General features: G+C 48.1%; 1 protein-coding gene and 1 long non-coding RNA gene across 2 annotated transcripts; both read left to right on the forward strand.

Moving 5' to 3' along the window:
• Positions 1–2,085: 2,085 nt before the first annotated feature.
• Positions 2,086–7,782, forward strand: LOC119538589. The gene is made up of 2 exons (XR_005217588.1): positions 2,086–2,414; positions 3,189–7,782. It is a non-coding gene; the product is annotated as an uncharacterized LOC119538589 (long non-coding RNA).
• Positions 7,783–19,682: 11,900 nt separating this feature from the next.
• Positions 19,683–21,523, forward strand: UPK2 (uroplakin 2). Its single transcript, XM_037841279.1, has 5 exons — positions 19,683–19,758; positions 20,213–20,344; positions 20,518–20,656; positions 20,826–20,896; positions 21,387–21,523. Exons 1-5 carry the CDS (start codon positions 19,683–19,685, stop codon positions 21,521–21,523), a joined length of 555 nt encoding a protein of 184 aa, XP_037697207.1.
• The last annotated feature ends 4,415 nt before the right edge of the window (positions 21,524–25,938 follow it).

Consider the following 25,938-nt stretch of genomic DNA (forward strand, 5'->3'; position numbering starts at 1 on the left):
AGGGAGAAGTGGGACACAGCTACCCTCCTACCTGCACTGATCAGGAGGGGAGGGAGTTGCCTCAACTCCCCCGCCGCCCCCCACCCCCACCCCGCACTGGGTCCCGTCTTCATTGTCCCCCACCCACATCCATTATGCACTCTGCACCTCTTTTTTTCATCTGACTCTCCTACCAGACCAGGAGATCCTTGAGGACGACTGAAATTTTTCATCTCAATCCTCAGCAGCTCAGAGTGAATGCTAAGAAACTGTTTGCAGAAGCTAAACCTTTGTCTTTCCAAAAGAACTGTCTCCCAACCTCAAAGTGCCTCTCATGCACATACACCCCACCCCAAGACCCTATAGGAGGGTAGATGCAATGAAAAACACGATTGTAAAGCACTTTTAAAAAGCATTTCCCACTTTGTCAGTGTTCACAACAATCTGTGGGAAAGATGTTATCGCCCCATTACACAGGGGAGGAAGCTGAGGCCCACATCAACTAAGTGACTTATTTAGGGTTATATGGTGAGAAAGGGCTAATCCCAGGACTAGAATTTGGGTCTCCTTATCCCAGGGCACTTTTCCTTATCCCACGGCTTCCCACCTACCCAGAATTAATACTCACAGGTGATAAGAGCTGCCTGCCCCTGCTGAGTGGTCCTCTGCTCTGTCCTGAGCCTCCTCACAGATGCTCCCCAGATAATTCTGGCCCTCACCGGCCTCCCTCTCTTCTGACCACTTATCACTCCTGTAGCACCCAGTCGAGGGCTTGATGATATGCCTTATCTTGTTTCTCTTGTAAGTAGGTCTGGTCTCCCCAAAAGATTCCTGAGGGCCCAGACTATGTTTTCTCTGTCTCCATAGACACCACAGCACTCATGTGCTGGGCTCACAGTGGAACTTCAGGACAGACTGACTCGATGGGCACAGGGCAAGGTTCACTGAGCTGGTTTTAGCCCCAACCTAGGGAGGCACAGGTGAAGGTAGGACAAATCCTGGCAGATGGTAACACAGTAACCCCTTAAGCCTTCCTAATACATGGCAATTTGCAAAGCACTTTCATACACTGTCTCTCCCATGGATCATGCTTTGATCCAGTCGCCAAGAACCTCTTGAGTACCTACTAACTGTTCTGTCAAGCACTGTGCTGGGTTTGGGATTGAATCAGCACAATCCTATGAGGTTGGTATTGTCCCCACTTCAAGGAAAAGAAAACTCATGCCAGAGGTGCTGAGCTCTCATGTGAAAGACTCCAGCATCTAGGATACCTGACCCATGAATAGTGCTTGATTTCCTCTCCGGTCTCTGGGATCCTGCAGGTATAATACCAGAGAGGGCCATTTCTCAAACAGGACACTCCTTAAAAGGAAAGGTGCATTCCATTTATGTGGACCAGTCTCCCACCTTATACACAGGGCAAGCCCCACGGGCTAGTAAAGATCTGTTTGGCATAATGCCTGGTTCAGAGTCGGTCCAGAAAACAGTGTCTGTAGGGGTGCAGGAGGGCTGTGTCCCAAGTGGTACATAGTGAAGTTCAAGAGAGTTTGGCATGTTCTGTGGAGCAGCCACGGGGAGCGTTCCCCTGGGTGGGGCCATGACTCATTCCCCCAGCGTAGGTTTCAGGTTGGGATGCGGAGCTGAGATCTGGGCAGCCACGAATTCTGGGTGGAACCCTAGAGTGAGCGAGTGTGAGTAGAGGCAGGCAGCTCACTGCTGGGATCAAGCGGCTCCCTCTGCTGGCGAACTCGGGGAACCACATGGGTTTGCGTGTTTCCGTGTATCTGCGTGTCAGTGTGTCTCTAGGGGTGTCACAGGTGTGTCAGCTGGTATCGGTGACGGCGTTCGTCTGCGGAAGTGCCAACGTGGGCATGGTTGTGTGAGCGGGCCTGTTCGTGGCGCAGGGTGGGTGTGCCAGCCCCACAAGAGGCTGTTTATGGAAACACAGTGTGTACACATACAACCATATCTTGTAACACAGTTTACTCTTGGACTGGGGGCGGAGCTTAGGCTGCCGGTTTTCTGTTCCTGGGGCGACTAGGTCGAAAGGATCCGCCAGCTGGTTCCCGTCACAGACCTCAGGCACAAGCCGGCGAAGTTGGGAGGGGTCCAGGCCGGGGGAAGGGTTTCTGGGAAGGGGCTCTATCGCCTCAAGTAACTTGGGGCCCAAGAAAGGGTTAAAATTGCCCCCCCACAGTGACTTCACTCATTGGCTCAGGGTACTGTCAGTCAGCGTTCTGGAGGCGGGGCTTGCAGGTCAGCTCCCGGACTGCCCAGCGCCCCTCACCTGCCCCTCGACCCCAACACGATTTCACTTCAGGGTTGCGCCCACACCCCCATCTTGGTGAAGACACCTTCCTGAGTCCTGGAGGAGGAGCAGATCCTGGCATCCTGGCTTCCCCACTCACTCCAGCTGCCTGGCTTCCTGATAGATGGTGATTATTATATAATAGACTTGCTGGTCAGAACCGTGCCAGCACTCGGAACACTTTGCCCCCTCCTCGAAGTCCGCCCCAGGGCCTGGCACCAGCCGCAGAACCTGCTGCCCAGGTCTGCCGGCGCCCGCAGCACCGCCTCCATCCTGGGGCGGAGACCCCTAAGCCACCCTCCCTGGTGGCCCTGGGGCCCTGTCCCGTGATGAGGAGGGCGCCAGGCTGAGAGTCGGGCCGGCACCCAGCCCGTCTCAGAGACTGCCTGTGGAATGTGGCTTTCCCAGCGCCTCTCCAGGATCGTGGGACCCACCTGGCCCCCTCCAACCTGAACTTGGAACTTGGGAGCCAATAGACGTGGGGCTGGGGGGGGGGGCGGGGAAGCCGGGGCCAAGATCCGAAAGGGAAAGGAGTTTGGAAAAGGTGCGGGGGCAGGAAGCGGGAGGCTGAGAGAGGGGGCCGACAGGGGCAGGGGGGAGGGACTTTTATCCTGACAAGGCTCCCGCCTCCCCGACTGGAGGGTTTGGAAAAACTGAGCAGGCAGCCAAAGCTTGGCTGGAAATCCTGCAGCCCACCCTCCTGGGGACACAAAGCTGGAGGGCGGGGGCAAGGCAGGGAGGAGAGCACGACCCCGAGAAGGACAGGGCCTCTTTTGGGGCTGGGGGCTCAGGGACCAGGTCCCTGGGGAGGGGGTTCCTGGCGCTGTCTCCCTGCAGTCTGCTTCCCCCTTCTCCTTCTCTACCCCCTCCTCTTTCCCCTCCCGCCCCCTCCCGTCTCCAGACTTCCAGATTGCGGGCAGACTTAACTCCTTGCTTGCCTGCCTGGTGGACTCTGAGGTGGTGACGCCGTGAACGGAAGAAGGAGGGAGGGACTCCAGCACCCCACTCCCATCCTTGTGGTACGGAACTTAACACCTTGTGGCCCGGAACGCAATCCCGGAACTTGAGCTGGTCAGAGCCCTGGAAGGCTGCCTGGTACTCGAGGAGGGACATACAAAACCAGTCACCTAAGAACTGCATATAATCCAGTCGCTCCCTTGCCAGATCTTGGCTGTCTACCCCCTCCCCTCCAGTGCCCCCCCTCCTGCCACCCTCTGTGTCTCTCCTTGCACCCTTTGGCCACCCTCCCCCCACTGCCTCACCCCTGGTTGTTGCAGAGGCCCCTGGCTGATACACAAGGCTGCGGAGAGCCAGGAAGTCTGGGTTCTGTGGCTGTCTCAGCCTTCTCCATATCCCGCCTCCGAGGCTCTGCCTCTCTTGCCTCCAGAGGGGCTCCTGCACCAATCTGAGCTCCGGAGGGGGTAGCTACCCAACTGAGGCAGGGGATGCTAGCCCCCTATCCCGCCCCAGCTCCAGCTAGGACAAGAAACCCTGACTTCACTTCTACCTTAGTACTTCCCCTGGAAAACGACCCCTCCCATCAGATTTGCCCCCCACTTCTGCTGTGAAGGAAGTACCTCAGCCTAGGCAGGAAGGGGTTAACAGACTACCAGGCTGTACTAGAGAGCCAGGTGAGTCACCGCCCATCTCAGCCTTCAGGTGTGGGTGGGTGGGGAAAATGAGGGCCGCTGACCTAAGGGCTGCTTTTTATTTTCCTGCCCCCTAGTGGTTAGATCTGGTTTAGCAACTGCTGGCAAAAAACATTTTCAGTTGGGAATTAGAGGAAGAAAAGATCTTGGGAGACCTCGCGAAAGCTCCTCCTATGGAGTCCCCACGATCCCCACCATGCCATTCCCACCTCAGAAGGCGGCCTCAGACCCTTCTAGAACCTTGCCCTAGGGACTCTGTTTATAGAACCCAAGGGCCCAGACACCCAGAGGACAGGACACAAACTGAAGACACAGACCCTGTCCTGCCAGGGTCGTCAATCTAATAGAAGGGGTCATTAGGAGGAAGCCTTCCTTCACCTTTTTTCTCTGTGCCCCAGGACTTCTCAGAGCTTACCACCACCACCCAAATCCTAGTACCAAATATGAGACCTCTGGCAGGCCTCAGAGCTCCTACCTGCTACCCCTGCCCCCTTCAGCTTCCTTACTCTCCAGCCAAGCTGCTGTCTGGGTTTCTCCCTATACAAAGACCCCTCTTGAGGGCTTCTAGGGGCTCACAACTTCCTTATATCCCCAGCGCGGCTCAGGCGCTTCCTCTCACCTACCAGGTAGCCCTCCCAGGTTAGCAAAATCTACGATCTTGAAGGATTCCTTTTTTCTTTTCCTTTTTTTCTTTTTTAGTTGTATGACTCACCATCCTCTTCTCATTTCCCATTACTCTCTAGCTAAGACTTCCCTTTGCATAGGAGTTCCCCCGACCAGGGGCAATTCTGTCTTCTTTCCAGGCTGTAATATCTGACTTCACATTTGCCTTTTCCTCCAGAAATCCTCCTCTGACCAACTCCACCTATTGATTCATTTAACAACTACTTCTTGAGGACCTACTATGTGAAAGGCATTGGACTAGACACTAGGTATATGTTAGTGAACAAGACAGATATGGCCCTGGGCACAGGCCCTGTCCTACCAGGGTCCTTAATCTAAGAAGGGGTCATTAGGAGGCTTTCCTTCACCCTTTTTCTCCCTGCCCTCATGGAACCTACAAACTAGTTGGGGAAAGACAGTGAATGGACTGGTGACTTCAATTCAGTGTATGAAATGCTGGGGCACTTAGGAGAGACACATATCCTGGCAAAGTTTCCCGCAGGGGGTGGCATCTTAGACTTCTTGCAGCCTAAGATACGGGTTCTGTCCAAGCAGACAGTGCATCTCACTGGGGGTCTAAAGATGGAAGGGGACACTGGCAAGGAATCTCCACCAGAAGTTATCAGAAGTCTCTAAGGCTGCATTCCCAAAGAACCCATTTCTAATAAATTCTCCAAATCCCCAAAGAAAGAAGACTCGGCTGAGAATCAAGAGTATGTGGCCTCAGCCTAGTCAGTCCCAGTCTCTGGGCCTCAGTTTCCTCAGCTGTAAAATAAGAGGCTTGGATGAGTTTAACTCCAAGCTCTCTTTTAGCCTGATGACACTGACTGAACAGCAGGCTCAGTTTGTTTAGAGCAAAACACTCACATAGCTCTAGTTCGCATGGCGACAGCAGAGGTCACAAGCCCAGGAGAGGATATCAAAGGCAGGGCCAGGAGAAAGTCGCATGGAGCTGCCTCCTACTCCTCACTGCCCAACTTGGCTTGGGAGTTCTGAGCCCCAGGGACATTTCCTTCTTGCCCTTCTTTTTGAGATTGTGCTGGGAGGAGGGGAGCATGGGGGACAGCACTCATGGAATTCACTTGGTTACTACATTAATTTGCTCTTGTATTAAGAACTATAGAACTTTTAATTTTGGAGATGGAATGTTCCCAGATGAGGAAACTGAGGCTCAGAGGGATTTGCCTAAAATTACAGGGCTGGTGAGGGATAGCTGGAAGAGGCACCCAGGTCTCCTAATTCCCAGCCCAGACTCTTTCCACGACACCGCTGCAGCACTTGCCTCCAACTTTCCGTTGGCCTTCCTCCCATGCCTGGCTCATTTCCCTATGAGGTCATAAGATCTGGGAAGGCAGGCTTGGCCTTCTTATCTGGACATCCCCCAGAGCCTGGAGCAAAGGTCTAAACAGAGGGAGGGGTACTCAGAACTCTCAGTCTCCCAGGCTCCCCATTTGTCTCTCATCATGACTCGATTTATCTGCACGCAGCTCCCTGGCCCAACCCAAAGAGTCAGCCCTGGATTGTGGACCAAGCCCTAGGCGAGGCACGTCCCAGTCCCAGCCAGACCTAAAACCTGCTCTGTGACTTTGAACAAGCTGATTAACCTCCCTGGACCCTAAGTGCTCCATCTGTCAAGACCCATCACCTATTCTAATTCCCAGGGCATTTTTAACTTTTTAACTTGAAACCCCAGGTTCACAAGTGTTTTTAACAGATAGAACTCCTAGGTAAGAGGATAAGCTTAATGTTTTCTGACTTTCTGCAAGATCCCACAACCTTCGGACCATATCCTCCTGGTCTGCAGTACTGGGATGCTGCTTAATGGGTACTACAATGCCCCTGGCACCATCCTGGGGCCTGTGAGCATCACAGGGATTTGTAACCTGAATATATTCGGGGGTTCTGCAACCCAAATACCAAAAGTAATTTCAAAAAGGTATTCCAGAGTTTACTTGTATCTCCTGAAGGTGATACAGTTCATAATCTACAGCACCCCTTCCCCTACTCTTCTGCTGCACCTTGTGGTAGTTAATCACTCGCTGCAATTCCCAAATCAGCCCGTCTCTCTGCTCCTCCCTCTCCCTTGCAGACACCAGAGCTTTCCTGTCTCTCTTTGCCAACTGTCAGCTCCTTATTAAGTGAATTGGCTTAGCCTCTCAGGTTTCCGTTTTTCCCCTTTCCTTCATCCATTAGCCAGATTCTCCCCAACACACAAGAAAGTTGACCTTCTCCTTCAGCCTCTCTAGTCCTCTCTCTCACCGCCCATTCTCCCAGGTCTGTATTACAAAAGCTCTGGAACTTAGCAGACCAAGACAAGATTTCCAACAACAGGTGAGGGCTAAAATTATCTTGGGAGTGAGGGGAGGCAGAGGAAAGCTGGGAACAGTCAATGATTAATAAGTTTTTACCTTGTAATAGATAATATAGATACCTGCCCTCAAGGGGCTTATAAATTGGGGGCCATTAAAGAACATGAAAAGACGGTAAATAATTAAAGGATCAGTGCAGGTTGGATTCTCAGGTAGACTTGGTGGAGAGAGAGGAAACAGGTACAGGGAGCACAGAGGACTCAAGAAAGCTTCCAGAAGGAGCAAAAGCAGGAGATATCAGAGATCTTGGTGGGAAGGGGTCTCAAAGACCACCTACCTAGTTCTTATTTTTTCTGATGCTCAACTCCCTGTCAAGAAACCTGGCAAGCAGAATTTCAGCATCTTCTTGCAAACCTCCAGTAATGGGAGCTTACTACCTCCCAAAGCAGCATATTTCATTTATGAACTTTTTTTTTAATTTTTATTTTTTAATTAGAGAACAATCATGCATAAAATGTTGGATTCCCATATAACCTATTATGAACATGTTTTTCCTTCCTTTGAGCTGAGCTCAATCTCCTGGTGATCTCCACTTATTAGTCCATGTACGACCTCCTGGTGTCACAATGTCAGTCTAATGACTCCCGACTCATCTCCTCTTCTCTAGCCTAACCATTTCCAGTTCATTAAACAGTTCCTCCCATGATGACACCTGACCAACTGAGAAGAGAGCATGACAATCAATCATCTCCTTTATTTGAGATCCTATATCTCTATTAATGTAGCTTATTATTGAATTCACTTTTGGCCATTGATGATCATCACCATGATGATGACTCAAACGGAATGTATTAAAACTCCTGAGTCTTTTTCACTTGAGTTGCTTCTAAGCCATGTTGGGTCCAGAAGGAGGCCTTACTTAGGCCTCTGATCACTTCTTGTTACGTTTGCCTACCATTCTACACATGCAGATGATTTTGGGCTCCTTATCCTGCCTTTCAAAGTGTTTACTATCCCTCCAGGCTTATAGCTGTGAAACGTGATCCTATATCTTCATGTAAGCTATTGATAAAAACATATAAAAGTACAGAGGCAAAGACAAAGCCTTAAAGAATGCAAATGTCCTCCTGGTTGATACCAGTCCAGCTCACATTGAGAAGCAGTCAAGATGTATGATTTGATAGGGAGTGGGGTCAGACCATAATAGGCATCAAAAGTCTAATGGAAGAATAAGAAAATAGGAAGGCTCAGAAGGTCTTTGAATCCAAGAGTCATTTGGGGAAGCTGTCTAGTAGAGCAAAGAACGAAAGGAGACAAAATGCTAACTTTGGAACCATACTGATCTGGATTTGAGCCCTCTATTGCTCTCTAGCTGTAGAACTTTGGGTAAATTACTCTGGGCATCAATTTCTTCTGTAAAATGGGATAATGCCTGCTTTATAAATTTAATGTGAAGATTAAATGAGATGACAAACATGAAGAGCATAATACATAATAGGTGCTCAGTAAATGAAGAAGAGAAGGGAGGAGGGGGAGAGGGGAAGAGGAGGTCATGTTAAAGACTGGACTGGTTTCTGAGAGCTGCCTATATTTATGGTAAAGCCCAAGTAGTAAGCCGCCCAGGAGGCCTAGTGGGGCCTATAATGACTTGCTGGGCTCTTGGTCTAGGGGATTTATGGAATGACAAAGGAGCAATAGCAGATATGAATGACATTTCAAAAGAAGAATTGACACACCTTGGACTCTGGCCAGACATGGAGGATAACACAGAGGGAGAGGAGTCACAGAAAATGCCAAGGATTTTAGGCTGGGCAGTGATGGGAAGTACAAAGAGGGCTGCTGACCTGGGGAATAAGGTGGGCTCATGTTTAGAGTTGTTAAATTAGGCATGATAGTAGGATGCCCCAGTGGCTGTGACTAGTGAGAAGATTTGATTGGAATTTTGGAGAGGAGTCAAAGCCGAAGTTATGTGTTTGCGAAGCACCCCATGCCAGTGGCAGCTTGTAGGCAATGGGTGAGGTCTCTGGGGCTGAGTTGGGAAGCAAATCAAGGAGAGTGCCCTGTAGGACACCCCCAGAGCCATATGGCTTCTGACTTAGGACTGGAGAAGAAACTGCCCTCCACTGCTTTCCTTCCTGCCATCCCCTCCCCCGGTCAGAGTTGACCAGATCAACCTAGACTTATACCCACTGTTGCATCACTGAGGGTGAGGGCAAACCTCCATCCGGGTCCCAAACCCTCTCCCTCCAGGACTCTCCATTTCTCTGTCTTGAGATCAGAAGAAGCACAAATTCCTGCCTAGTCAACTGACCCAACCTTATTGCTACAACCCTGGACTTGAAAAGGGAGACAGGGGAGAAGCTGGAGAAGGATTTGGACAGGGACAGGCAGAGACAAATGGAGAGCCTGAGAGAAACAGAGAAGCCAAGAGATGGAGCATGAGCACCATAAGGATGCAGAAATGCAGACTGTTAGACGAGGAGAAAGAGACTGAAGGAGGGGGCAGAAGAAAAGATTTGCCGAGGAACTGATGAAGTGCAACTGAGAAAACTGTTGCCATGGTGATGGGTCCAGAGGAGGGAGTAGGAATATAAATCAGATTATGGGTAGGGGGAGTCAGAGTGGGATGGGGTGTTCAAAACCCAGAGGCAGACCCCCCCACACCAGCCTCCCCATCAGACCTCCTTCCCCCGTGAGGAATCCCTTCCCAGAGGAGGCTCCCCAGGCCCAGACCGAGGAGTGCAGTGAGCCGAAGCTCTGGAGGGACCCAGGGCTCAGGCCCTCCCTGCTCGCCTCTCCCTTCATCCTGGGTGAAACAGAACACATCTGTCCCTCCACACCAAGATGTCTCATTGCCTTCGGGAGCGCTCTCTCCACTGACCCTAGCTTCTCTCGTTTCTCCTCTTTATCAGAGGCCCAAAGTGGGGAGAAGTGGGGAACTTATTTTAAGCACCTACTATGTACCAAACACCAAGCTAGGCACGTCATGCCTGGCTTCATTCATGTACACCCCCTGAGGCAAGTACTACCACCTCCACTTCACAGACCGGAAGCTGAGAGCAGAGTAAGTGCTTTGCTCAAGGGCACAAGCTGGAGAGTAGCAGGCAGAGCTGGGTGGTTGGCCTGGCCTGTGGGTTCCAAAGCCCCTTCTCCTCCTAGCCTATGGCCTGCTTCCCTGCCTTGTTCTCCATTCCCTGGCTTTTCCTGTGCTCCTGGGGCAGGATGGGAGCAGCTCAAGGGATGAACTAGGTGAGCCTTTTACTCCACTCTTGGAGATGAAGAGAGTTGGGGAGATCTGTGGCGAATATGCCACAGCCAGCAAGACTCGGGTTGCTGGGAGGTGCAGGGGTGCTCTGAGCTCAGGGCTGAGGTTGAGACAGAGCTGAGGAGGCGCCCAGCTTGCCGGGTGGGGGACTGGAGAACCATCAGCTCGCAGGTCATCAGGCTCAGAGCTAGTCGGTGAGAGTGGCTGGTTGGGGGTTGGTGTTTGACTGCAGGTCCCTGCAGTGGGAGTGGCTGGAGAGAGGAATGAGGAGGAGAGGGGGCTCCTTCCCAGGCCCTCCCTCGGGCCTCTGTACAAATAACAGTTTGCAAAGGGCCCTGATGGCTGATGTGTACCTCAAACAGGGCCTGGGGAGGTGGGAAAGGCAGGGTTCCGGATGTGGCTTGGGCAGCTGTGCCAAGCCTACCCCTCCCCACCGAGAGGCTGGGTGGGATCTCAAAGGATTCCCCACCCCTTCCCATCACACCCTGCTTTTCCCCCTCGGTGACTACCCTCAAACAACTCCCTGTGCTCTCTGGGGACTGGTTTGAGCCACACCCTAACCGGGAAGTCCCCATGGGTGGGGAGGGGCAGGAAATGGTTGGACCCCAAGAGGGGTTAAAGGTCACAATGATATTGGGTTCCTGCACCGAGGGTCAGGCTCTTCAGAAGGTGCGAATCAGATTCGAATCAGATTCCTTCTACACTGCTATAGACAGGAATAGTGTTCCATCCTTCTTAGGCCTGGAGGGAAGGCTCATCCCCAACCACCTCACCTCTGTTGCTTCAGTTCACACTTTCTCCTCCACATTCCACCAGTTTCCCAGGAAACCCCTCCTGATCCTCCTTCCCTTCCCTATACCCATCATAGCTTCCAATAGACAACTCTGAAGGGGGCCCAGCAAGAGCCAAACAGGTCTAAGGAATTGGGCAGGAGTGGGGAGGTTAGGGAGAAAAGATTCTTGCCTGTCCTTCAAATATGCCACCTCCTCAGGGCATCTTGTCTTTTAGCCTTTCACTGAGGGCTAGATTCAACTCCACCAGCCATTAAGACCCTCAGTATCCTCTTCCCCAGCTCAATCCCTCTCATTCACACGCCTATACACCAGCAGTTGTTGGTCTCCCAGACTGATGAGCTCTCCAGTGACCTCCTCCTTGCCAAATCCAAGGGGCACATTTCAAATCTCTTCAATTCCCTGCAGTTCCTGATGCTGCTGAGCATGCCTCCTTGAAGCCTTCTTCTTTGGGTATGTAGGACACCATTCCTTCTGGTTGTTTTCTTTTTTCTTTTAGGGAAGCTTTCTTTTTTCTTTTAGGGAAGCTTCTTGGTCTCCTTAGCTGGCTCCTCTTTTCCAGGCTTCTGCCCAGCCCCTCCCCTTCCAGCAAACCATCATGTCAACTCTAACCCCCCAGCTCCCCAAATCTCTTCTATCATTTTTTTGCTTAGAATCTTATCTCAGCAGCCTCTACAATATCTCCCAGAGAAATTTTATGTTGTATATATGTTAGCACAATTAAAAAGAAAGAAGAGAATAAAGAGTCAATGACAATTACATGCAATGAATGATCTTAGACTGGATCTAATAATGGAGGAGAAAGTGCCCAAAAGGAAATTATTGGGACAACTGAAAGAATTGGAATACAGGCTATAATCTTTATATCAATGTTAAGTTTCTTGAACTTGATAATTGTACTTAATGTGGTTACATAAGTGAATGTCCTTGTTCTTAGAAAATGTACATGGAAGTATAAGTTCAAGAATCATGATATATGTAACCTACTTTCAAATGTTTAGAAAATTGACCTAGATAGAAAGATAGCTAGATAAACAGTAAATAGATGAGAGAGATAATGATATAACAAATATGGCAACATGTTAAAAGCTGGTAAAGCTGGGTATCTGGGAAGGGGGGATATTGGAGTTCCCTGTATTAGTTCTGTAATTTTGCAACCCTCCTGTAAGTTGGAAATTATTTCAAAATTAAAAGTTTAAGAAAGAAAAATGTCTCCCAGTTCTCCATATAACACAATCTCTACAATGCAGCAAGAATCATCTTTATAAAATATGAATTTGATCAAGACACTCTCCAGTTTGTAAGGACTTCCTTTTACTTTTTAAGAAGCAAATAAAAATTCCTTCAAGGGACTGATGAGGCCCAGCTCCTTCTCCAGTGATTCCCCCAGATTCCACTCACCCCCCAAAGTGCCCAGTCACCCTCCTGACTCCCATTCAACTTTCAGGTCTCAATTTATTCACCACTTCTCCCAGGAATCCTTCCCGATTACCCGAGCCCATAGAAGTTGTCTGTTTGGTGAGGAGTCTCTTGGAAGAGTTATTTAACCTCTATGTCCTCGGCTTCTTCATTTGTAAAATGAGGGTAATAACCAGGACCCACCTCCCAGGGGTTGTTACGAGGACTAGGCAGGAACAGCTATGTAAAGGACTTAGCACAGCATCCAGCATATAGTAAGCACTCAATAAATAACAGCTGTTATTACTTCTACTAAAGTCCTGATGCAGTGTAGTAAGTGCCTTTTTTTAATAACTATACTGTTTTTTTAAGTTATAATTTCAACTGTTATAATTGATGAATGATTATTAAAATATTTATATCATCCATTATTTACATTAGGTGTGTTTTTCTCCATAGACCACCCTATTTTCACCACCTGGTATTAGTAGCATACATCTGTTATAATTCATGAAATAATTCTTATATTTGTACTATTAACTACAGTCTGTCATCTACAATAGGGTTCCCTGTGTTGTATAGTCCAATGTTTTCTCTTTTAAGTTTTATTCTAGTAATATATACTACCTCAAGTTTCCCTTTTAACCACATATTTCAATGCTGTTTTCAACACTCTTTTCATATCTCCCACTAGACCATAATTTCAGTGAGAGCAATGCCTCACCTCTAAATGTCCGGTATGTAGCACACACTCTGATGAAACAGCATCCAGTAAACATTGAATAAATTAATTAACATTCATCCAGGCCATCACTATTTCTTGTATGGATTAGCTCTTCTTCGGGTCCAAAGCAGAGGTTTCATTGCCCTGCAACCAAGTGTCTACCTACTCTCTAACTAATTTTTCTAAAACCAAACTTAATTATGTCACTTCCCAGCTTAAAGCCTATCAGAGGCTCCTCATGTGGCAGGAGCCAGGCCCGGTCATTCCAGGGTGAGCCCCTCACCTCCTCCAGCCCACCCCAGCCCTTTGCTTCCTCCTTCTGGCTACACAGAACACCCTGCTGCTTCTGGAACCCTCCAGCCACTCTCCCCTCAATCCCAAACATCCCTCCTCCTGGCAAACATCCCTACTCCCTCTCTAATACCCTGACCAAGACGGCAAGCCTGGGGGCTCGATGGCAAAGCTGGCCTTGGAGAAGTATATTGTTTGGCTCATGAAGTGCATTTTTATAAAGTGTATTAGTTTAAAGTTTGAAAATAAGGACATTTAACCCAAAAATCCAGATTTCTGGCTTCTGAAAAATGAGGCGGTGTGGCCACACTGGGTCCCCTTTCTGCCAGGCAGCTCTTCCAGAGCCGCATGTGGTGACCGCTGCACTCTCTCCGGCAGGCCCCAGGCCCACCCACCCCGTGCGTCACTTTTTTTTTTTTTCAGTAGTAAGAGACTTTAATTAGCTAATATCAAAGCATGAAAACTTGCCAAAAACGAAGTAAGAATACAGAAGAACTACACTCAATTAACAAGGTAGAATGGCTATATATGTCACTCTTTTCCAACTTTGTATTATGTGAATTTCCAAATGTATAAAAAAATTGATACACTAATATGGTAAGCATCTATATGCCTACAACCTGGATTCAGCAATTAATGTTTACCTTATTTGCTTTATTTATTTGACCTCCTACCCCCTCCATCCCCTGGCAACTATTGATCTGCTTTCTGTTACTGTAATTTGGTTTGCATTTTCTAGAATTTTACAGAAATGAAACCATTCTCTCTGGCTTCTCTCAGTGTAATTATTTTGATATTCTTTCAAGTTGCTGTGTGTTTCAGTAGTTCATTCCTTTTTATTGCTGAGCAATGCTCCCATTATGTGGATGTACCACAATTTGTTCAACTGTTGATGGACATTAGGGTGTTTCCAGTTTGGGGCTATTACAAATAAAGCCTCCATGGACATGGACATCTGCTTCCATTTTTCTTGGATAAACGTTCAGGGCTAGAATGGCTGGGTCATATGGTACGTGTATACTTAACATTTTAAGAAACTGCAAAACTGTTTTCCAAAGTGGTTGTAACAGTCCTGTCAGCAGAATATGAGAATTTTAGTTGATCCATTGCCAAACTTGGTCTGGTCAGTCTTTCTAATATTGGACATGCTGATAGGTGTGTAGTAGTATCTGACTGAGGTTTTAATTTGCATTTCCCAAGTGATCCATGAAGTCAAACAGCTCTTCATATGTTTAGTTGCTGTATGTATATCTTCTTTGGTAAAGTGTCTGTTCAAATCTTTTGTCCATTTTCTATTTTTTTTTATTTTTATTTTTTTTATTTTTATTTTTTTTATTTTTCTTATTATTGATTTTGTAGTTTATTTGTATATTCTGGATATGATTCCTTTATCAAATATGTGATGTTTCCCTGTCTGTGGCTGTCTTTTCCATTTCTTAACAGTTTATCAACAAGAAGAAAATTCTTCATTTTGATGAAGTCCAACTTATCAATTTTATTTTATGGATCATATTATTAGCGCTTGTTACCTAAGAACTCTTTGCCTAACCAAGGTCACAAGATTTTCTCCTATGTTTTCTTCTAGAAGTTTTCTAGTTTGGGTTTATGTTTTATAGAATACAATATGATCCACTTTGAGTTGCTTTTTGTATGTGGAATGAGATATAGATCAAAGTCATTTTTAAAATACAGTCATCTAATTGTTCTAGCATTACTTATTCAAAAGACTACCTTTCTCCACTGAATTTCCCCTACTCCATTGGTGAAAATCAGTTGACTATCATATCCCACTTTTGCTACCCACTTAGCCCCTGTAGCATCTAGGATTTCAGCCCCTGCCATGGCCTTGCAATATTTTGATCCACCTATATGCCATGATACCTTGGCTTCTCCTCCTTGAGGCCATCTGATGGCCGCCGTCCACGTCCAGTCCTACCCATGCTCCCTGCTCTTCCTCTTCTCTTTGATCATTGAAAACCCCCATCCCTTTCTGCTCCTTTCCCTCACATCCATCATTCCTTCTCATAACTAGCCTAGATCTTATCAACCCACTCAAATAATTTCAAACTTACAGGATAGTTGGAAAAATAATACAAACCCCATACAGTGAATTCCAACATACTCCCATACCCCCAGATACCCAGATCAACCAATTTTAACATTTTGCCACATCAATTTATCTATCTATCTATCTACCTTTCTATCTATCTATCTATCACCTATTTTCTAAACATTTGAGAGTAGGTTGTACGCATCCTGCTTCTTGAGTACTTAATACCTCTAAGGATATCCAATTATGTAACCACCTTAAATGCAATTATCAAGTTCAAGAAATTTAACATTGATAGAAAGATTATAGTCCATATTCCAATTTTTTTCAATTGTCCCAGTAATGTCCTTTTGAGTCTTTTCTCCTCCATTATTAGATCCTGTCCAGGATCACATATTGCATTTAATTGTTATTGTCCCTCCCTCCCTCCCCTCCTTTCTTCCTTCCTTCCATCCTTCCTTCCTTCCTCCTGTCCTTCCTTCCTTCCTTCCTCCCATCCGTCCTCCCTTCCTCCCTCCCTCTCTCCCTTCCATTGTGAGAACATATATACAACATAAACTTTCCCATCTCAACCAATCCCAAGCAATTCAGTGGGATTAATCACATTCACAATGCTGCATTACACTCACCACCATCCTCTACCAGAACTTTCCCACCACCCCAAACAGAAACCCTATACTTATTAACTCCCCATTCCCCTTGCCACCTGAACTCTACTTTCTGTCTCTATGAGTTTACATATTCTCCAGTATTTTCTTTGTAGTTACCATGGGCTTAACTTTAACATCATAAATGTCTAACAATCTCTACCCCTTCACCCTTGCCAGTGCCCTCAACTTTCCATGTTTGAAAATTCCAACCTTGAGTCAATACAATCTGACAATTTTATAACCACATCCATCTTTGAATATTTCTTTCTAGCCAAGATGTATCATTTGCAGTTCCAGAAGGTACTGGATAATTCACATCTCTGAGCCTTTCCACGTGCTGCTCCCTTTTTTTTGGAAAAACCCTTCCTACTTCTTTCACCAGGCTAATTCTGGTTCATTCGTCAAAACTTAGCAACTTGAGGGCAGGAATTGTGTCTTGTCATCTCTGTATCTCAGCACCTAGCATGGTACCCACCAGAGAGCAGTCATTCCACAAATGTTTACTGAATAATAAATGAGTGAACAGCCGGTTCCCATGTGTGTGGTGCTCCTGGCACACCTGGCACACAGGGCAGAGCTGGTCCATGTGGCGGGCACCTTCCCCGTGGACTACCTTTCCCTGCCCAAACATCTCCCTTTGCATCAACGACACAGCAGGAAAAACAAATCCCGACTTCTATCCTACCTCATTCCCCACTAGCTCTGTGACCTTGGGAAAGTCATTTATTCCCTCTGAGCCTCTGGTCTTCATCTGCAAGAAGGGTTAATAAAAGTGAAGGATAAGATGAATCACTTAAATAAATATTTATTGAACCAGATACTGTGCTGGGCACTCTTAAATAAATTAACTTGAGTGATAGTCACAATATCCCTGTGAGACAGATTTTATATTTTTTTTACAGAAGTGGAAACTGCAGCTCTGAGCAGTTAGGTGGGTAACTTGGCCAAGCCAGAAGAAGATTTAGGGGAGGTGGTTGTATCATGGGTTATATTAGGGGAAAAAAAAAAAAAAGAACAAAAAACAAACGGAGCATCCAGGGCTCTTCCAACCCTGAAAGACTGGGCATTTCTTATCCTTACATCCTTTTCCAGCATCAGAGCTTGAGGACAGAGGCTCCGCTATTGCCATCAGACCAATATTTGGTGAGCACTGCCTCCTACCTCCATCTCTAAGCCCCCAGGTTTCCCCCAGTCTTCCCCTATAGATTGAAATGATCTCCTGGCTTCCTTCTGCAGCAAAGAAATCTGGAGAGTTTGGAATCAAGAATCCAAGGAGGAGAGAGCCTAGTAAGAGTGGGTCCAAGACAGAGACCCTGATTCCCTTACTCCTAAGCCATTGGGAAATCCTCCAGAACAGGGTGCTGTGGCTTTAAATGACTTCAGCATTGTCAATGAATCTGCTCTGCTAAAAGAGTTATCCTCTTGCTCCTGCGCTTGGCCTCCCCCTCCTCTCGACTCCCCAAACCCTTCTCAGCCGCTGTGATGGGATAATTAGATGCGAGAGCTCAGCACAGATGATGCTCCAGTTGCTTAGCAACTAATGGTTTCCATGGAGACCGCAAAGCACAGCCTCCAGAGCAGCCAGTGAGCAGAGCAGGGAGAAGACACAACTCTTCGCTCCTCCAGAAACCTGGGGAGGGCTAGGGGTGGGGAAGGAGGGGAGGATTGGAGGGAGAAGGGAGGGCTTAAAGGCACAGGGCCTTTACAACTGGCCAGAGCTCTGCCCTCCCCTACCTCACTCTGTCCCACTCATAATTTCCGATGGCACTGGGTCTTAGGAGTGGGCCCAACACCCACCCTGCAATAAACCCCATCTTTTCTGTCTGCTACCTGGTTTTTGACTGAAATGGGGAAGAAATACCTCCAGGCCCAGGTGTGAACATCCTTCCCAGTTAGTGATGGGATTTGAGGAGCTCCAGGAAGATCCCTTCATCCCTGGGATTTCACTGTTTAGTCTGTCCCCTCTTCCCAAAGTTCTCCTTAATGAGCAAAAGTTCTTTCAGTTTGTAGAGTTCCTGGGATCTGATCTTAAGGGGCACAAGAGCTAAGGGACAGAAAAAACAGAATTCAATTCTTCACCAAAAGGCAGCCTGTCCTGGGAGAGGGGGGAAAAACACATGCCCCTTGATCTCTATCAAAGTTTGCGGAGGGGAGAGGGCAATACAGAGCATCTGGCAACTCAGAGTGTGGTCCTCTCAGATCAGCGTCATCAGCTTTACCTGGAAACTTGTTAGAAACGTGGAATTTCAGACTTCACCTCAGACCCACTGAATCAGAAGCTGCATTTTAATAAGATCCTTGGTGATTCATATGGACATTGATGTTGGAGAAGCACTGGTCTCAGACTCTCCTAACCCCTGCTTGGGCCCAGAAGATCTATCTTTACTGCCCCCCCCCCCAACCCCTGTCCCATCCTGGACTCTGAGCCTGCCCTTCCCACCAGAGGGGTGAGGACCAGCCCCCAGCAGCCCCTCCCTGTCCTACCAGGACTCGGGCCCTTCTCTGGAGCTGGGGAAGTCAGAGTGGTTCACGGAGCACAGGGACTTACACTGATGCTGTCTGTAGATATCTCAGTCCATGCACCTTCCATGACCTCTCCTGACCAAGTGTTCATCTTCCCACAAGTGACTTTACCTGAGCCTCAGTTTCCACATCTACGAAAGGGAGCCAATGATACCTCCCTCCCAGGACGGCCATGAGGGTTAAGTCTTTGGAGCAGGCAAAGCCCCTGCCCTGGGCCCCGAGTAGGTGCTTACTGCTACCTCTCCTCTCCTGAGGTCATGACTCCCCCCACGTGTCACTGAGCACAGGGGTGGGGAGGCCGGCAGAGAAGTTGTGTCTCTTTGTCATTTGTCTTACTAAGGCTGATGTGCTCCTTGTGGCCTGGGTCAGTGTCCACCTCCCTGGTCTCCTGGATCCGTGGGCCCCACCTTCCAGGGAATTGGAGGGCCAAGGATCTGCTCTGGCTGTCTCTGCTGCACCCGTGGCCAGGAGGCCAGGCCCCCTGGCGCCGTCGCATCGCCCCTCCCAGAGGTGTAGTCTCAGCTAACACCAAGTGGAACCCTTGCTCTGCTGCCTCCACCCTTATTACCCACCAGTCTCAGATTCTCTCCCACTCTTGCCCAGCTTAGATCCTTCCAGGAGCCCCCTTGGGGCCACTCCCTTCTTCCTGCACAGCAGGCAACCCCAGAACATGCCGCCCTCCTGTGAAGACACCCCTCCACACACCTGGTCCTTGGCAGGTGGGACTCCCGGTGCACAGGTGTGCAGGAACACCTGTGCACTTACAGGCGCCAGCCCCACAAGAAGGGGTGATTTCCAGCCCCCAACCTAGTTATGCTTCTCCTCTGCAGCTGGCTAAGCCATCAGGATCCAGCCTGGGCCTTTCCCCTACCGCAGGGGAGGACCAGCTCCCCATCCTGAAAAACCTGTCTGGGGGGACCCCCCTGAGGCTGTAGGGCCCTCGGGGCAGGTTGGACAAGATTCCCCTCCAGCCACTCCCACCCCCAGGACAAAATCAGGCACCTCAGGGGCAGGGCCTCACTCGCCTGAGGAAGCCCAGCCTGCCAGCACCCCTTCTTGCTCCAACCCGGCCATCAGCAGCCATGGCATCGCCGCTGCCCAGCCAGACCTTGCCCTTGATCCTGACTCTGCTGGCTCTCCTGGCCCCAGGGGCCGCAGGTCCTGGTCATCTCTGCTGGGGGTCGGGTGGAGGCTCAGGACCTCGGGCTGGCCAGTTAGAGATGTGGGGTGGCAGTGAGCAGGCATCAGACCCTGGGCCCAGAGCACCTTCCTAGTCCTCTTCCAGGCCAGGATGCAGGGAGGTGTGAGGAAGGCTGTGGGTGGGGGCGAGGGTGGCTGCTGCCCTGCTGCTGGCACCCCTGGCGGGGAGGGGGGGCGGGGACGGGCTGCAGGGACGGCCAGCTGGAGAATCCGGTTCTGCAGCCCAAGCCTGCCACCTGCTGGTCACACCAGCACAGGCCGGGCTGCTCGGCCAACGGACGGCAGCGTGGAAATGGAGACGGACTCTGCAGCCCTACAAATGACCCCAAGGCGGCAGGGGGAGTCTGGGGCCAGAGCTGAATGTGGGGAAGGGGTTGATCCCCACTTGAACTCCCTCCTGGCCTCCCAGCAGACTTCAACATCTCAAGTGTCTCTGGTGTGCTGTCTCCGGCGCTGGCGGAGAGCTTGCTAGTTGCCTTGCCCCCCTGTCACCTCACAGGGGGCAACGCCACACTGATGGTCCGAAGAGCCAATGACAGCAAAGGTCTGTCACCCCTTCCCAAGGCACTCCTCAAATCCCCAGAGACCTCTCCCCCGGACACCCCAGCCTCCCTTCCTCCATTCGAGCCTTCCTGGGGCATCCACACACAACACTGCCCCTTCTCCTTGGGGTGTCCGAGAACTTGACTGACCTCCCATCCCCAATCTCCTGCCCAGTGGTGAAATCCAGCTTTGTGGTGCCTCCATGCCGCGGGCCCAGGGCGTTGGTGAGTGTGGTGGACAGCGGGGCTGGCTTCACAGTCACCCGGCTCAGTGCGTACCAGGTGACAAACCTCGCACCAGGCACCAAATACTAGTAGGTACCGACCCAGGCTGGGGGCACCAGTGGGATGGGGGTGCAGGCCTGCCTTGGAGAATAGCACAGGGGGGAGGTGGGGTTATGAGAGGGGAGGCCCGGTCTTCCCCCAAGTCCCAGATGCTCGCTGAGTATTCTTTCCTCTCTCTTGAAAACCCCACCAAAAAAGCATTTCCTACCTAGTGAAGAAGGGGACATCCACGGAGACCAGTAAAGAGATACCAATGTCCACGCTTCCTCGTAAGTTATGCTCCCCCCACCCTATCCAACCCACATGTCAGGACCCCCCTAAGCCCCCAAACCTTCTCTGACCCCTCCCCACCCCACCCCATCTAGGTGAGCTGCTCCTCCCTGTGCTCCCAGAGCACCGTTGCTTACCTCTGTTGCAGCACTTTTAATGGCTGCTTACTCATCCGCCTACACTTCTAAACTATTCTTTGTGGGTAGGGATTGTGTTCTAATTTCTATATCCTTAGTGACTAATATAAGAAATGCTTCATCAATGTTTATTTGATGGATGTTTTGGATCCATAGGCTGATTGGTTGGATGGCTGGCTGGCTGGCAGGGTGGATGGGGGGTGGGTGGATGGATGGATGGATGAATGGATGGATGGTTGGATGGATGGATGGTTGGATGGCTAGATAAGAGGCTAGGCTGAGAGCCTCGGGAAGGATAGGGGACTCTCCTGCCCACCAAGACCTCCCTACTTCCCCGTCTCTCTCCCAATAGGAAGGAAGGTGGAGTCCATAGGGTTGGGGATGGCCCGAACTGGGGGCATGGTGGTCATCACAGTTCTGCTCTCGGTCGCCATGTTCCTGCTGGTTCTGGGCTTCATCATCGCCCTGGCACTGGGTGCCCGAAAGTGAGGAGCCTGCACCAGGCAGCAGGCTCCTCCAGGAAGAGCAGGCTGCTGACTACTTCCCAGGCTCAGGGCTCTGTCTTTTGCTCCGGCCTCCTCTCTTGAAAAGGCTGCCTTCCCCCAGTCCTCAGTCAGCGGCCACTGTCTCTTTCAGTCCCTTCCCCTCCCCCTCTCTGCCAGTTCTTTCCTCTCTCCATCCCTCTCCTCGTGCCCTCATGCTTCATCTTCCCCCAACACTCCCTGTTATTCCCCTCACCCACTCCTGCTTTCTTCTCTGTTAAGAGTTTACTTTCCTTCCATTTCACCACTTGCATCCCATCCCCCAAGAACTCATCTCTCCCTCGGTGAACAAAGGCCCTACAATAAAGTCTGATGCCACCTCTGACGTGTGTTTTCCTTTTGTGGGCTCCACTTTGGATAGAATCTGTGTCTGGGCTGCTAGTGCTCCTGGTCCCCTCTCTACCCTATAACCCCACAGAGTTGCTTTTCCCATGAGGTAGGAGAGGGCCAGATGAGGTCAGAACCCAGGAGTCAGAGTTTTCAAACCCACACTTGGGCTGGGGGTTCTGCACTCTCCACAGGAGACCACCCACCCAGGGGCCTGGGGGTAGGGGCAGAGGTTGGGGCTGCTGAACTATGTGGGGGCTCAGGGGCCTAAGGGACTGGGAGGAGGCTGGCTGAGTAAGGGAAAGTGCAGAGCAGTTTTTGTCTTTTGAGGAAAGACAAAGACAGGGCAACCGGAGTGGGACTCAAGGATGGAGAGCTTGGGGGTGGTGGTGGGGGTAGTAGGCTAAAGGGGCTCTAGAAGGAGAGGGCAGAAGTGACAGAACCCTGGGTGGAGGGGACAAGAGTGGTACAGCCTGGTAACCGAGGGAAAGGAGCACGGTGGCCGCCCTCATTTGCTTTTGCCCTCTCCAATATATATTCCTTGTAAGGATCAGTGATCTTTGCCTTGCTTTTAGGGTAAACAAAATCTTTAGGGTGACCTTCAAGGCCAGGTCTGGTCCATCCACTAACTGCCCCTCTATCTTTTACCAAGTTACCTCCAATGTTGGGTGTTTCCTCTTGCCTCAGGGCCTTTGCACAGACTATTCCTTATGCCTGGACTACTCTTGTGATCGTCTTCCACCCGCACTCCACTCCTGTTTGCAAAGTTGACTCTGAATCATCCTTCTGGGCTCAACTCAATGTCTCTTCTCCAGGGAAAACTTCTCTGACCTCCACTTCCCCTCCCATTAGGTTGGGTCCCCCTATGCTGTCTTTCATGGCATTACCACAGTTTATGATTATATATTTATGATTATTCAATTTTCTGTAAGTATCCTGAGAGCTGTCACTTTGCTCTCCAGAACCTAGCACCACAGTACTTGAGGCACAGTAGTTTCTCAATAAATACTTGTTAAACAAGTGAGCAAACAAACAAATGAAAGAATGAACAAATAACAAGTACCGGAAGAAAGGGGGTGAGGGAGGGCTGGGAAAGGGCCAAAAATACTGTGAAAACAATTAGAAAAACTCAGAGTAGAAGATGCTGGAACAATGGCCTTGATGATCCCTTTCTAGAGTAACCTAAGAGCCCTGGGGAGGAAGGCAATGGAAGAGAAGGACAACAACCCGTATTCATTCTATAAACACTAACTGAGCATTTATTATGTGCCAAGTGCTACTGAAGGTGCTGGGAATAAACTGTGAGAAAGACACTATTACTCCCACATGGAACTTACATGGAAATTAGTGGAAGAAATGGAGCCCCCCCAAATGTGGACAAGTAAAAGAATTAAATACAAAGTGCTCTCAATAAGGGGAGAGGGGGTGAACCCTGGAGTCTTTCTTTAGTTTCAGTGGGCCTCAATGAAGTCAGATACACTGTCCGGGAGAACAGACCCTGCAGAGCAAATGGTTCAAACCTGGCTATGCTTCCCCGCCCTAGATGCCCAGCCAGGGAGGTTTGGGAGCCAACCCTCTCGTGTTGTAGGAAGAGCACTGGACTGGGAACCAAACTTTGCTGCACATTAGAATTATCCAGGGGGTTTCAGAAATCCCAGTGCCAAGGTCCTACCCCATACCAGATACTAGAATCAGAATGACTGGGGTAGAGCCAGGCATTGGTGTTTTTTAAACATACCCAGGAGATTCCTATGTGCAGCAAAGTTTGGGAATTACCAATAAGAACTTTTAAAATGGTAGATTAATTTTTTATAAAAGGTTGGATATATTAACTTACTTTTTTTTTTTTTACAAATCATGCATAAGGGAAAAGATTGGAAGAATACACATCAAAATTTAACAACAAAGCAACCCAAGTGTCCATCAACTAATGAATGAACTTAAAAAATGCAGTATTTACATACAATGGAATATTATTCAACTGCAAAAAGGAATGAAGTTCTGATATATGAGATAACCTTGAAGACATCGTGTTGAGTGAAATAAGTCAGATACAAAAGAATAAATATTTTATGATCTCACTGATAGGAAATAATTAGAATAAGCAAACTTATAGTCAGAATCTAGAATACATAGATTACCAGGGGATGGGATGGGGATAGGAAATAGGAAGTCAAGGCTTAAAATGTACAGCATTCCTATTTGGAACAATGGGAAACTTTTGGTAATGGGTGGTGGTGATGGTAGCACAATATTGTGAACGTAATTAACAGCACTGAATTATATATCTGAACGTGGTTAAAAGGGAAAATGCCAGGCTGTATATGTGGTAATAGAATAAAAATTTTAAAAATATATATATAATCAGTTATCCAATTGAACAAATGTACGACACCAATGCAAGGTGTTAATAATAAAGTAGTATATGGGAATCCTGTATTTTATGGATGTTCGTTCCGTAAACCCACAACTTGAATTCCCCAGGAATGCACCACTGTGTTGTTCCTTGGGTCCTAAGGTCTTAAAAAAAGAAAAAATACATACATATATATATATATGTTTTTCCCTCTGTGCATTCTCTATTTCCAAGTTTTCTGCATCAAACAGGTACTATATTTAAATCAGGGAAATTATTATTAAAGCTATTATTATTGGGGGGGTAATAAAGGTAGAGTCCTAGCAAACTTTAAAAACGGAAGCTGTTGATTACGCTTTAGTTAAAAGAACATTTGTTAAGGGTATCCTCCAGGTCAAGCACTACTCTGAGTTTCTGGTCTAGTAGGGAAGACAGACAAGCAACAGACCACCCAGCACAGGGTGGGTGGGCTCTGGCAGGGGAACCCGGGGGCTGCACTAAGGAACCAGAGAGGGCTGCTGTCTGCACCCACTGGCCAAACCTGGGACAATTTGAGATGCAAATGAATTATAATTGATAATTCATTAATAATAATTCATAAATATCAATTGATAACAGATAGCAATGACTTATAATCCAGTGTATAAAACAAGAATCCACCGATTCCATATAACAAACAAATGGATATGGGAGAAGGAAAAGCTCTTTCTTACAGTAAAATACCAACTACTAAATAGAGAAGGAATGATAGATTGAGAAAAATTATCTTTAAAGCCTTCATAATAATGATTGACTCAGGCAAGAATCATAAATGGACACTAAAACCAGTGGATCTGAGTCGGATGAGAAACAGGGCTTTAGGTAACTTCAAAATCTCTCCCCACAAATTACTTTCTAATTACAAAAGGAAAAACTGGTAACTTTACAGTGGTGAAACCCAGTGATTACTACTAAACCAAGAGACTGAAGTTAAGCTCACTAATAAGGAGACAAACCGACATCGTGTGCCTCGATGTGAGGGAGTGAGAAGGAAACATCATCACTCCGTATTCTTGCCAAAAATGTACAATCTAAGTCTAGTTATGAAGAAACATCAGTGAGACCTAAGCTGAGGGACATTCTATAAAGTAAACAGTCTGTACTCTTCACAAATGTCAATGCTCCAAAAGAGTAAAAAAAGTCTGAGAAACTATTTCAGATCAAAGGAAACAGGAAAGACATGAAAATTAGAGGCACTACATGATTGGATTGGATCCCTGACCAGAAAAATATTTTATATAAAGGGCATTATTGGGACAATTGGTGAAAGTTGAATAGAATCTGTACATTAAACACATTATTTAATCAATGTAAATTCCGATTTTCTGGTTGATGTAAGCCAATATCCTTATTATTAGGAAATACACACTGAAGTATTTATGGGTAAAGGGGCATGATGTCTGCAAATGACTGAAATAGTTTAGAAAAAAAATAATATGTGTATGTAATACATATATATGAGTGAATAAAGTAAACGTGGTAAAATATTAATAATTGGTTTAATTGGTAAATCTGAGTGAAAGGCTTTCCTGTAAACTTGCAATGATTAAAAACCAAAACTCAAACAAAATTAAATCACCATTCAATCCTATCTCCACCATTTACCAAACATGTGATCTTGGATAAGCCGTACAACCTAT

Source organism: Choloepus didactylus, chromosome 6 (genome assembly GCF_015220235.1).
Source record: "Choloepus didactylus isolate mChoDid1 chromosome 6, mChoDid1.pri, whole genome shotgun sequence".
NCBI classification, from domain to species: Eukaryota; Metazoa; Chordata; class Mammalia; order Pilosa; family Megalonychidae; genus Choloepus; species Choloepus didactylus.